This window comes from Lupinus angustifolius, chromosome LG06 (assembly GCF_001865875.1).
Source record: "Lupinus angustifolius cultivar Tanjil chromosome LG06, LupAngTanjil_v1.0, whole genome shotgun sequence".
Taxonomy (NCBI): Eukaryota; Viridiplantae; Streptophyta; class Magnoliopsida; order Fabales; family Fabaceae; genus Lupinus; species Lupinus angustifolius.
Window position 1 is genome coordinate 31,297,840 of NC_032014.1, and position 12,717 is coordinate 31,310,556.

The following is a 12,717-nucleotide window of genomic DNA, read 5'->3' on the forward strand; positions in this document are numbered from 1 at the left end:
TCAGTGATGGATGCCCGGTAGAACGGAAGAGGTTGGGAAACTTGGTCGGAATATCGTCTAGACCTACTAGGAGAGGTACTTGAAAATGTTTTCTGACGATCAAGTCAGTAGGGTATGTATTTTAGAGAGAGAGAAATAAAGTAAATAAGAGAAAAATTAGAGCAAATAGTAAGAAGTGTAGCAATAAATGAGTGATTGAAAATTAATTATATTCCTTGTGTGAGCTCCTTATTTATAGTCTGAGATCGTCGACTGGCATCCGTCTATTGGCCAGAGCCTAGCGGGTACAACGGGATATGTTGGGTTGTCTTCACTTTGTTTGCAGGCCTGCGTCTGCCGAATCATCGAGAGCAGGTTGGGCATGCAGGGAGCATGGCAGGTGGAATGCCAGTCAGCATTTAAGGTGTGTGGCGCTTTAATGATGGATCAGAGGCATTAATGGGGTGTTTAATGGGGTGACAGAGGCATTAATGAGGTGACAAAAGCATTAACGAGGGTGGCAAAAGTATTAAAGATATGTCAGGAGCATTTATGGTGCTTTTGGCATGTCTGATCCGCCACAGGCGGGTGAGCATTAGTAAGCTTAGATACATATCCTTACCGGGGCGGGTTAGTGAACACCCGGATTTATTTGGATAGAACAAAATCCAACTTCTTTTATGTTAGTACATGTTTATAAGTATTGCAATGTAAAGCTTCTTGTAGTTGTATATATTAGAAGAAGGATTTTTTGGAACTTGTTCATAATCCTTATCAAAAACTGAGTCAGTTTCACACTTGAAACTTAATTCCCCTTGTTTCCAATGTTGTTACCAAGCAATAGTTCATGACTTTATCACTTCAATATATGAATCAGTTCTAATCTTTTTTGGCTAATGAATAATGTATAAGAAAAGTAGAGAATTAAAGTGAAAGGTGTAGATGCAAATATCCTTGAAGTTCAAATGGAAATAATAGTATCCTTAAAGCAGAGTTAGGTTGCTAAGATCATTTTTTTACACAGAAGTTTTAAATGTATACATGATTATTTCAATTCTAGTACTACTATACTTTGCATAATTGCATCCAACAATTTCAACTCAATTTCAATATGCAGAAAAGTAGGTACCAAACAAAACATTGTCAACAAACTCTGGAATATAAATATCCATTATATAGCTGAATTCATACATCATTAGATTGTTAAATTTCTCAGGCCATCTCCAAAGTATAAATCTCCACAAGACCATTAAAAACAACATTACAACATTATAATTGTTCTCACACTTTCACCACAAGCACTATATAAATATAGAACAGGAAGTACAAAATGAAACTAAGTAGTAAGGATTGGTGGCAGGTAGTCAGCTTTGGCACCAAGAACACGAGCCTTGGTGTCCGGGAAGAACTCGAATCCTGGCAGTTCTGTGACATTTCCTTCGCTGGAAACGCCGATAGGATAGCGGAGCAAGTGGCCAGGAAGGTCATGGTCTAGTGTCTCATTAGAATATAAGTCCCAATACTTATCAGCAAATTGATTCACCTTCCTAATACATTCTACACTTTCCGGGTGGAGGAAGGAATCATGAAGCATGCCTAGGTGTTCATACCATAACGACATTCGGAAACCATGGATTTGACCCCTTGCAGGTTGATGGGTAGCCAAATGATAGGGTTGATAAGCTCCCATTGCGATCTCGGAGTCTCTTGCACCATCCATTGATCTCTGGTTGATGTTAGCAGATCCAATGATTATGTATTCATCATCCACTGCATAAAGAAAAATAAAAAGTTCTAGCATCAAAGATTAAGTACTTAGAGACAGAAAAAAAACATATTTGCAATATTATTAGCTTCTTTTTATGCATATCATGCACTCAAATTTGATGTAGGCAATGATAATCTTATTTTACAAACTATGTTATGCTAATTTTGTGAGTTACCTATCATCATCTTGGCATGAACATAAATCATGAAGCGCCGATTTTCTTGTGCTTTCATATAATCCGAATTCGGCTCTGGTTTTTCTGGAGGCTCATACTCTCCTGGTGTCTTAACCTCCCTATTACCAAGACAGAAAAATGTCAAATAGTTCCTAGGATCTTCAACAATTCCTCTGGCTTTGAGTGCCTGAATAATATCCTTATACATCATATTCATTGTTCTTCGCTGCCAATCCAATATTGCTTGAACTGATGCACTTTCTGGAAAACCCTCCGGCCACATTGGAACCACAATATACACAGTGAACCTTTCCCCTGCTTCAATCTTACTAACAATCTTTAGCGAAAGCTCCTTCGGGATAAGATGCAAAGCACCAATGTCTTCAGGCTTAATACCCTCTGCAGCCCAATCAAAACAGCTTCCAAGGAAATACTGATTTTCGATATAGATGAAATTCTTCGCACGTCGAATAGCATTGATATAAGCATCTTGAATACTACGATCTATTATACTATCCTTGCCACTAATAAGACCAATTCTAGCAGCATCTTCTGGTGTATCTGGGAATCCAAAAGCAGCTCCTCCATCAATTGATCTAAATAACTGAACATTCCATGTTTCGTGATCATCAATGAATGTCACTGGTGATGGAGGAATAATCACATCTTCAAGATCTGTCAATGGAACAAGTAAATCCTTTCCACCTTGCTTTCTCCATCTCTGCTCAAAGTTGAACAAAACATCCCAAGCAATAGGCCCTTCGAGGCGCGAATGTATGTCGTGCCAAGGTTCCCTAGGACCACCTTTTGTGATTGCAGCACCAGCAAAGTTAGGCTGATGAAAATCATCATGATGCGCTGTATCCAATGTTCGAAAAAGTGAATGGAATGGTGTATCATATCTTCCATCACAGAGATCAATACCACCAACAAAACTCACAATTCTTCGCTTATCTGACCCTCCACTTGGTAACTTACTATCTACAACCACAATTTTCTGATGATGAGTGAACATGGTAGCGCGTTCTATATCTTGAATAATGCTTCCACTATCATCCGGATTGCGAGGGCATAGAACACATTTCACTTCCGTGCCGCGGAAGAAGTTATCTGTTTCTTGATCATGAGTAGCCATCAATCCATCTTTTTTTAACAAACCAACAGATGTTCTGTCATCCCAAACAAGCATTAAAACCCTCACACCTTCATTTGCTTTTTTCTTAAGAAGCTCACCAAGTGTTATGTCTCCTCCGGGTTTAGGCCTTCTAGAATCCCTTACCAACGAAATCTCGGTATAAACAGACCACCCAGTAATGTAAATCAAGTGCCTTGCATTAGTGATTGCATCAAAAACATCCTCCCAACATCGCTGAGGTTCATAATTCTGGCCTCCACTAAGTGGTATCTTAGGAACAAAGTTATCTGGAATATGAGAATCTTGGTAAAGAGAAACCTTGCATCCATTTCTTTGTGAGAAAAAAGCATAAGGAACACCCGGAAATTTTGGACTTCTAATGCCTAGAGACCAGCTTCGATCTTTCGTAACATCGAAAAATTGCAGCTTCACATGAATCTTTGAACCTCCATGTATTGGTCTTTTCTGAGTATCCAATATCTCAACCCATCTATCTATTTCCTCACCATTCAAGACATCCTTAACAGGAACATATGCTCTTCCAATTAAGGTTGCTCCAATAGGATTGTCATCTTTGACAGTGAATATGATATTTGATGCCATATGGGCACAATAAATGTGAAAAGATTCATACCATCTAGGATTTTTATGCTCCTTTACTAAAATTCTTGTTCTTCCAACTCGTGCCTTTTCTAGATCAACTGTTGCATAAAGTTTAGTAACTCCTTTTCCAAAACCAACTTTCTCCTCAATGTTTTGCACTACCTGAATTAGAATCATGTATACATAATTAGTAATGTAGTAGTCAATAATTATGTACCTGGAAAATAAAGTTGAATGAATGGTGTGTGTGTATATATATATGTTTGCATGCATCAATGAGTAATTGTAAATCATCCAATATCAAGAGAAACAAAGGTCTGCAAACTAAATATTTAAATTAACTATGCTCCTCAGCCTCAATAATCTTGGAGCTTTGTGATTGACATGGTACACCAAGTGAGACATAAATGGGGACACGTGATCCCCATCCGAGCCAAAGTGTCCATGGAGTATTTCTATTTGATGCTTATATCTGATATACATTATAATAAGGACTTGGGTCCAATATATAACATTGGTCACACTATTCCAGTATTAGGCAATGTGAGACCAATACAATACATATTTCAACAATCCCCAACAAATCCAAATGAAAATGGAGTTTTAAACATAATTGAAATTAGATATTATTACAAGATCATAGTTTCAATCAAATTTTCATTATTGATGATGCATTAATGACTTAAAAGCAAACAAGTTTATTCTATCTCAATGGTTTAGATGTGGATTGAACATTAGACTTTACTATGTGTAATCATTTCATGTTTTGGAGTAAACCTTGCATGAAGCAAAAGTGGTGTGTTAGTAACACAATCATGACAACATATTAATTTGGTTGTGTCTAACACAATATAACAAATGAATACAAGATGTAACCCAATTGCATTATATAAAAAGACTCTTAGTTGTATTTTGATGGAGAGTTTGAGTTGGAAAGGAAACTCTTTTTTTTTTAATTTTACATTATATAATATTTTTATAAATAAATATAGGATAATAAAGTAGATTCATAGTAATCTATTTGAATATTTTTTATTTGTTTATAAAAGCATTACAACCCTCTTAAATTAAAATTGAAAAGGGTTTAAATATGTTTTTGTTTGTTACAAATGTATGAAATTTGATTTCAACCCCCAACTATTTTAGCTTCAAATAGATTCAACTTATCTCAATACAGAAAAACCAACTCGTAAACAGAACCTAAAAAAACATCGACCAAAACATAGTAAACATGAAAATACAGAGTCAACCCTGAAGAGTAACATAAGAAAGCAAACCTTGTGAAGAAGATTGTGAGTGCCAGTGTTGAGTTTATCAACTTCATAGATGGTAACATGGAGAGTGCCATGAAGCAGAATTAGCGCCATCACTTACCTGCATCACAATCACAACTTAACTCACATAAAACCCATAAATAATTCAGTTTCTTAAACAAAAGTCTTTGGATACAATAAGAAACAAAGTTACTTGAATTTATGTCTCTGAAAAAAACTGTACTTGGTGGGATATTTGCTGCATAAAAAGAAAGTGAAATTTAGATCACATAAAACTATAAGATATTGTGCCAATAAAAAAGGATCAGATCTAAAATGAGAGAAAGGAAAAGAGAGTTAGACTTAACATGAATAGAGCAAAGCATAGAGATAAGAATCAATAGTCAAATTTGTGATAAGAAAGAAGCTGGTATAATAGTAGATATAAAACTATATGTTTATAGTTAAATAATAATAATTGTGTATAGTTTGAATTTGGTATGTTTCAATAACGAAGGAGATCACATTTCCCAAATTGTATCTCATTTTATATCTTAAGTCATTTAGAATGCTCTATTTTATTACTTTTAGTTTTTAAGTTTTTTATTTTATTTACATATTAATATATGATTGACTTAAGACAAAGAATAAAATATCATTAGTACAAGTGATCCCATCAGTTTGGTAGGTCATGGGATTTTAATGGGTTTCCAATTGTCAGTAGGCAATTGGATAAGGTGTCATGTCATTCTTTACAGATCAACATAGCTGTCCAAATCATTATTACCCTAAAGACACACTTTATAAATAGTTTTGTTAGGGGATTTACATTTATTTAAAAAGGTAGGGGCTTTATAAATAATAATTACTTTTGAGTCTATTATTGATGTTTAGAGATTAAAATCTATGTATCAATGAACTTACCCTATTTAATATGATTGTCAAGATTTTAATGTTTGTCTTTAATTTAGTTATTCAATGAATTTAGTTTTTTTTGTTGATGATAAATATAGTGATAATAGTGTATATAAAAGACTTTTTTTCATATATATATATATATTGTGCGTTTTTAGGCCTCATTAGCTATTGTGCACTTTTGTAGTTTTCCATTACATTGTTTTTTTATGGTTTTTTTGTTGTGGGTGTTTCCATTTTGAAAAATGATATATCCTCCTATTATATTATTTTATTCATTAGAAGATAACATGTATCACAATAAGATATTTTAATCATTAATGATTGAATTATAAGTGACATGTGTCACTTTTTTGTAATAAGAAGATTAGCAGAAAAATGTAGTAAAAGAATATAACAATGTTCTCTATTTTAGATAGATCAAAAGGGTTAGTCCCACCATGCTATGAATATTTCCAGTTTGAACAAGATTGTATAATGTAAAGAATATTTGTGGCTTTACCAAAAATGGTACTTGTAAGGCCCAACAACATGCAAATAGATAATTTATAGTGCTACTAGCAAGGCCCAACATAGTTGATAGATTATATGGCTACTTGCACATGACATCAAGTGCTCAATCTTTGTCCTATGTATGAAAAATATTTTGTTGATAATGGAAAAATACACACTTATGTAGATTATATAACTACAACCTTAAGATTTAACCCATAGATATAGAAGACTAATGTAGAGATCCTATACATTTCCTTCTTTCCATATTACCAAAATTTGGTTCAATATTGTGGATCTTTTAAAATAGTCGAACTAAATTCACCTTGTGAACTAAATTCATTCTATTAATTTTCAAACATTAATATTAATATATGTATATCTAATTTCCTATCGATTAATACCATGATGATGTATACTATATTGATTACACTCTCATGGGTATTTTAATTTTTCAATTAATTGATGTACAAATTTTTTTAGAGAATAAAATATTATTTTGAGTCTAAAATTAAAAGAAGAATATTGAGGAAATGGTGGATAGTGAAAAATTGTCCTAAACCCTACTACGTCTTGGAATGCATAACCACTCACATAGTCACATGGCTCATTTTTCATCTCTTCATAATTCTCTGCCATGATCCTCTCTCTCCATTTTCTCCCTTATCATGCTCTCTCTGCGACCCTCTCGCAGATTCCGCCACTTCTCCGCCGCATCCACCGCCCCTCCGCCACCACCACCGCCACCCCCTGCTCTCCACCAACTCAAATCCGAAAGAGACCCCGATAAACTCTTCCACCTCTTCAAATCCAATGCCACCAATCGCCTCATCGTTGAAAACCGCTTCGTATTCGACGACACCGTTTCTAGGTTAGCCGGTGCGAAACGTTTCGATTACATCGAGAATCTTCTCGAACAACAGAAGGCTCTTCCCCAAGGTCGCCGCGAGGGTTTCATGGTTAGGATTATTATGTTGTATGGTAAAGCTGGTATGATAAATCATGCTGTTAAGACTTTTCGTGATTTGCATTTGTTTCGATGCCGTAGAACTGTTAAATCGTTCAATGCCGCGCTTAATGTTTTGTCGAAAACTCGAGATTTTGATTCGATTGTTAGGTTTTTAGGAGAGGCTGGAAGGTTTGATATTAGAATTGATGTGTGTTCTGCTAATATTGCTGTTAAGGCCTTTTGTGAATCGGGGAAATTGCAAGAGGCTTATTTGTTTATGTTAGAGAGTGAAAACAATGGGATTACACCTGATGTGGTTACGTATACGACACTCATTTCGGTGTTTTATAAGAATAGGAGGTGGGAGATTGGGAACGGGTTGTGGAACAGGATGGTTTTGAAGGGTTGTATGCCGAATCTGGCAACGTTTAATGTTAGGATTCAGTTTTTAGTTAGTGCGAGACGCGCATGGGATGCGAATACTTTGATGGATTTGATGCAGAGAGTGGGGGTTGCGCCGGATGAGGTTACCTTTAATTTGGTGATAAAAGGTTTTTGCCAAGCTGGTTTTATTGACATGGCGAAGAGGGTTTATTCTGCATTACACGGGAGGGGGTATAAGCCTAATTTAAAGATTTACCAGACTATGATTCATTATTTATGCAAGAGCCGGGATTTTGGTTTTGCATGCACTATGTGCAAAGATAGTATGCAGAAGAATTGGTTTCCGAATGTAGATACAATCTATTTGCTTCTTGAAGGCCTAAAGAGAAATGGGCAGATTCATAAAGCACAGATGATTGTTACATTGGCTGAGAAGAGAAATCCTCCTTTCTCTTCTGGTCATTTGGCTGCTATGCAGTCGATATTGTCAAAGAGTTAAATTAAATGCAATAAGGAAACTGGAAATCTTTTAACTTTTGTGAGATAGCAGCAGCTCAAGAGGATCTCATATTCTTTGTAATCCATTCATTTGTACATCTTGAAATTTTAACAAGTGAGGAAATTTGATGGCATTACAGTTATACAAGCTCTCAGGGCTAGTTATTTCCACTCACTTATTTCATTGTACCATTCTTAATAAATTATTTTTTTGACCAAGGTGAAATTTCAAGAGGCAATTACCTTAAAGTCTTGTAAGTTCGGACTTGGTCTTCCCCTTGTGGCATTCTTTTGTGATTATCACATTCAGTAAAACTGTGGAAGTATTTTGATATGGAATCTGGGTTCTTTGTAGCAGTGAGGAGATGCCATTATGTACAGCAAGCATTCTTATTCAGAACTTGAGGCTGTCTCTGGCATGAGGCTTTGTGAGATTCTCATGAAGGAAATAAGTTGGTTACAGCGATGGGTTTCTACTTTTAAACATGGTTATTATCTTATCTTCCTCGTGCTTTGCTTATCTGCTTTGGATTGTTGCCAGGGTTCAGGTTTTGTGCTTCTATAATAGCTGAACGTTAACCAGGTCTTGAAGGCATCTCATTCTTATGATTCAATTCATTCATCTGGGTAGCAAAGTTTGGTTGAAGTGTATCGGAGAAGTAGCATTAGCCTGTTGTTGTAAAAAAAACATCAAGGATGGTGTATGAGGGTCAAACAAAGGAGAATGGATAGAACATTATTGCAATGGAAGGTACAAAATCGACAGTGTCAATTTTCTAAGCATCCATAGACACGAGACACTGAGCATCCATCCACACGAGACATCCAGTACATGACCCTGGTTAGAACATCTTGAGTCATAACTATCACTGGGAATAATAAACAGGGTAGAAAAATATGTGCAGATTAACATGTATATGGTATGCTGATAATGCTGTCGATTGTTCGGAGTCCCTGCCCAAGAGCATGAACACTTTGACTGTGATGTGTGCTCTTGCATCCCTTTATTGAATTGAAAATGCCTCGAACCAGTTCTATGAAGACAAAGGTGATATACAGAAAAAGTGGGAACTTCACCACCCCTTGTTGAAAAACTATTCATATTAATAATTTAAGGGCATCATTTAGAAATGTGATAGGGAGTATTCCAAGCCATCTGATTTTTATCTAGTGACTTAGTTTTGTTGAAATTATTGAATTCACCATATTTTGAAGTCGTTCAGATAATGGAGTGCCAACTTGCCATGTTTTTGGATTGAATTTTTTGAATGGTGGATAGTTGAAATGCCATCTTGCATCTAATAGTGTAGTGTTCCTTGCATGCTAAAGACCTAAAATGGTTTAATAAATTCCACTTTTACTTATTAAAAATATCTCAGTATTCCTTGCTTGCTAGAGATGCATTGCCAACAATTATTGTGACCGTGAGTTAGTGCCATCAGATGTTTGGGCAAATGATGGCTAGTCAAAGGAGATAAAGTAAAGTACCATCCCAAACTCAGAGGCAAAGGGTTTCGAGAGTTTGGATATTTTTGGAGCCATAATTTCATAATAATTGATGGGTTTTTCTGGTGAGTTAGGAATCATCATCCGATTGAGTGTTTGGTTATGAAAAATCATCTTGTTGATGTTATGTTAATATAATTTGAGTGAGGTGAGTGAATTTGCAAGTTTATGTGAGGTTACATAAGTTTATCAAAATTCAACCGATTTTATCAACGTCCAAATTTATACATGATTTCACTTGATTTAACCACCTAAACTCATAAACTTGTACGAGTTTGACAACCATTATATCAATCATAGCACCTTGAAGTATGTGATGTAAATGTTGACAGATAATGAAACACTAAGTGGTACAAGATAGTTTTTTTGTTGATATTCCTCTATTTTTGTGTGTGCATAAAGGTGTTCAAATAGTTGTTTGTAAATTACATTTACAACACCATGAACAAGTATTAATGATGTCTGATAATGGAATAACAAGAGAATCACTTACGAGAACTAATTAAAGTTTGATAATTTCAAGAGTAATTACCATCCCAAGTAACTCGCTGTTTGCATTCATTCTATACACTTTCTAGAGTTGCTGCTTGGTTCTTACACCTACAATTTGCAACCTTTCAGCATTCAAACAAGCAATACGTACATGTTATTTATTTTTACTCATTGTCCTTTATGATTCAACAACTCATTCTAATTCCCTTTACTCAATTCTAAGAGTTCATTCTACACATCTACTAGTTTTATTGATCAATAAATGACTCTGATCCAAATACTGTCAGAAGCATTTGGAACTATTTTTTGTCATAAATATTCAGAACATTAGAAAATTCCTATGATTATAAGTTGCAACTGCTAGGCATGGAACACATAGTCTTTACTCTCACCATGAAAAAAAAATGAGAAATTAAATAAACCCATCAAAAAACAAAACAAGAAAAGCCTATTTGTAGGGAAAAAGAAAGGAAGGAATTTTGTTCAATAGGACCATCTATAACGCAAATTGCATGCATGTCATCTACCTAGCAACAACACAAACATAAATCATTAGAGACTACATATTTTCACCCTACTCAGGTGTAACTTTTAACAAACTTCATGCATTCTGCTCTTCATTTTCTGCATTTTCAGCATCTTCGGCAGCGGCAGCAGCCATCAACTCATCAAAGTTTGCTGTCTTCCCAAGTACTATTTCAATCTACAATTTTTTTTATCAAATGTAGAACATCAGAGAAAAAATCATAAAGCAGAATCCAAAGGCAAAAGAACTTGTCTGTGCCCTTTACCTTGGCCTTCTGGACAGGTCTACCTCTAGAATCATCCTTTATGTCAACAGTTGATGTTGTGATTTCTGCAAATAAGATATCATCATGAATGAAATTAGATTAACCATTGAAGGGACAGTAAACGTCGCCCTGGATAAAAAAGAAGATAATATCGTACTCTTTTCAACAGCAAGACCATTGTTTTTCAAAATCTCAGCAACAGTTACCACAGTGGCAATAGCTGTGACAGTAAAATAGAAAAGTCAGGAATCACATTAAAATTGTAACAAAGGAAAACGAAAAGATGGGAGTAAAATGTATCGAGTGAACATATAAATCAAGAAAGACGGCATTTTCTCTATTGTTGTAATATTGTAATAAAGTTTCATTATTCCAGGAAATTATAATGCTGTCTGCGTAACCAACATCCAAGTTAATGACTTCTAGTTTTGATAATCAAAAGGCTTTTATAGTCTTCATTTCCTCATTGAAATTATACTTAGCAATTAGCATCACTGTTGTGACTTTTTTGTCCGAGCATTTCTATCTTTAATCATGAAAAAACAATTACGCCAAGTCCAAAATTGGAAGAAAGGCCCTTCGCAAATACAACTTCAGGGTATCCCCCTCAAAGCCAATCCTATGTACAACACCTCGAAAATACAGTGTGGTTAAAAAAATTTATCCAATTTATCTTAGGAAGGTTTTTCATGCTTATGTTGTTATCCCTAGCTAAAAGATGCTATAAGTCAGAAAACAAACCAATGCTGCGTAGCTACCTACATACATTAAAAGTCCTGCAATATTAGTAAGCTTTGAAACTAAGCATAAAAACATGTTTACTATATATTACACTTGCTACTACCACTGGCACACTACATACCAAAACGACTAGTCAGAAATAAAGGCTTGAAACAGAGTCCAAAATAAAATCATTCACCAAGTTCAGGTCTGGTAGAGGCAGCAAAAACTAATAATTCTAAACAACACTTTAGCCATGTGATCGACATGTAGTAGCCTTCGGCCATTTACAGAGATTTCCTACAAGGAAAAATTGCTTGTGTAGACTGATAGGTGTTCCCAAAACTAAAAGCTATTATGTTCAATGAAGGTTAAGATTTACACCATCCTTCAGTTTTTTCAAGAATTATTAAATCTCATATAGTAACACTTAGTAACCAATGTAACCCTAATATACTAGAACCAATCATAAAGGACAAGGACACATGACTAGAGAATAATCAATAAAAACCAGCCATGGATCAAAAGCATATTTCAATTAATAAAACTTAAAAAACATAGAATATGTGATTCAATTGCAATATTTCAAATTCAAATACCCATTCCAAGCGCTGAGAGCTCGACTTCATTATGCTGTTGCATATACCTCTTCAAATCCAAAATAAAAGGTATCAGTAAAATTGAACCAAAATAGAACATGCCCACAAAAATTAAGATTGTGGGGAAAATTTAACAAGCTTCAAAATCTGAAATTTGAAGAATAATCCAAAAAAAGAAAGGAATGAAATTTGAGAGTACCTTGGCGAGATTAACGTAGAAAAAGAGGGGCTTTTTGGTGTTAGAGACCTGAATACGATTCTTCTTATACGAATCAGTGATGTTGATATTGTTCACTCCTTCGGTAATAGTTTCCATTTCTCTCTCTCTCTCTCTTCTTCTTCTTCTCTCTGTGAAACGATGAGAAGAATCGAAAACCCTAATTAGTTGCTTATCAGAAAGTACAATTCCAAGCCCATTTAGGCCCATTAAGCCCAAACACTTCTTGATGGGTCAAAAC

The 12,717-nt window shown here is 35.0% G+C and overlaps 3 protein-coding genes across 4 annotated transcripts; 1 reads left to right on the plus strand and 2 right to left on the minus strand.

The window, feature by feature from the left end:
* LOC109351174 (phospholipase D alpha 1-like) lies at positions 1,143–5,360 on the minus strand. Of its 2 annotated transcripts, XM_019592546.1 has the most exons (5): positions 5,282–5,360; positions 5,128–5,172; positions 4,938–5,034; positions 1,923–3,822; positions 1,143–1,749 (listed from the first exon to the last, which is right to left on the minus strand). In XM_019592546.1, exons 3-5 carry the CDS (start codon positions 5,025–5,027, stop codon positions 1,316–1,318), a joined length of 2,424 nt encoding a protein of 807 aa, XP_019448091.1. In that variant the 5' UTR covers positions 5,028–5,034; positions 5,128–5,172; positions 5,282–5,360; the 3' UTR covers positions 1,143–1,315. The 2 variants fall into 2 exon arrangements, with proteins under 2 accessions (XP_019448091.1, XP_019448092.1); XM_019592547.1 differs by lacking the exon at positions 5,128–5,172 and having other exon boundaries at positions 5,282–5,342.
* On the plus strand, positions 6,883–9,393 carry LOC109351175 (pentatricopeptide repeat-containing protein At1g80150, mitochondrial-like). Its single transcript, XM_019592548.1, has one exon. The coding sequence runs from the start codon at positions 6,989–6,991 to the stop codon at positions 8,150–8,152; it is 1,164 nt and encodes a 387-aa protein (XP_019448093.1). The 5' UTR covers positions 6,883–6,988; the 3' UTR covers positions 8,153–9,393.
* On the minus strand, positions 10,580–12,717 carry LOC109351177 (uncharacterized protein At2g34160-like). The gene is made up of 5 exons (XM_019592550.1): positions 12,459–12,717; positions 12,260–12,308; positions 11,098–11,160; positions 10,941–11,005; positions 10,580–10,852 (listed from the first exon to the last, which is right to left on the minus strand). Exons 1-5 carry the CDS (start codon positions 12,684–12,686, stop codon positions 10,751–10,753), a joined length of 507 nt encoding a protein of 168 aa, XP_019448095.1. The 5' UTR covers positions 12,687–12,717; the 3' UTR covers positions 10,580–10,750.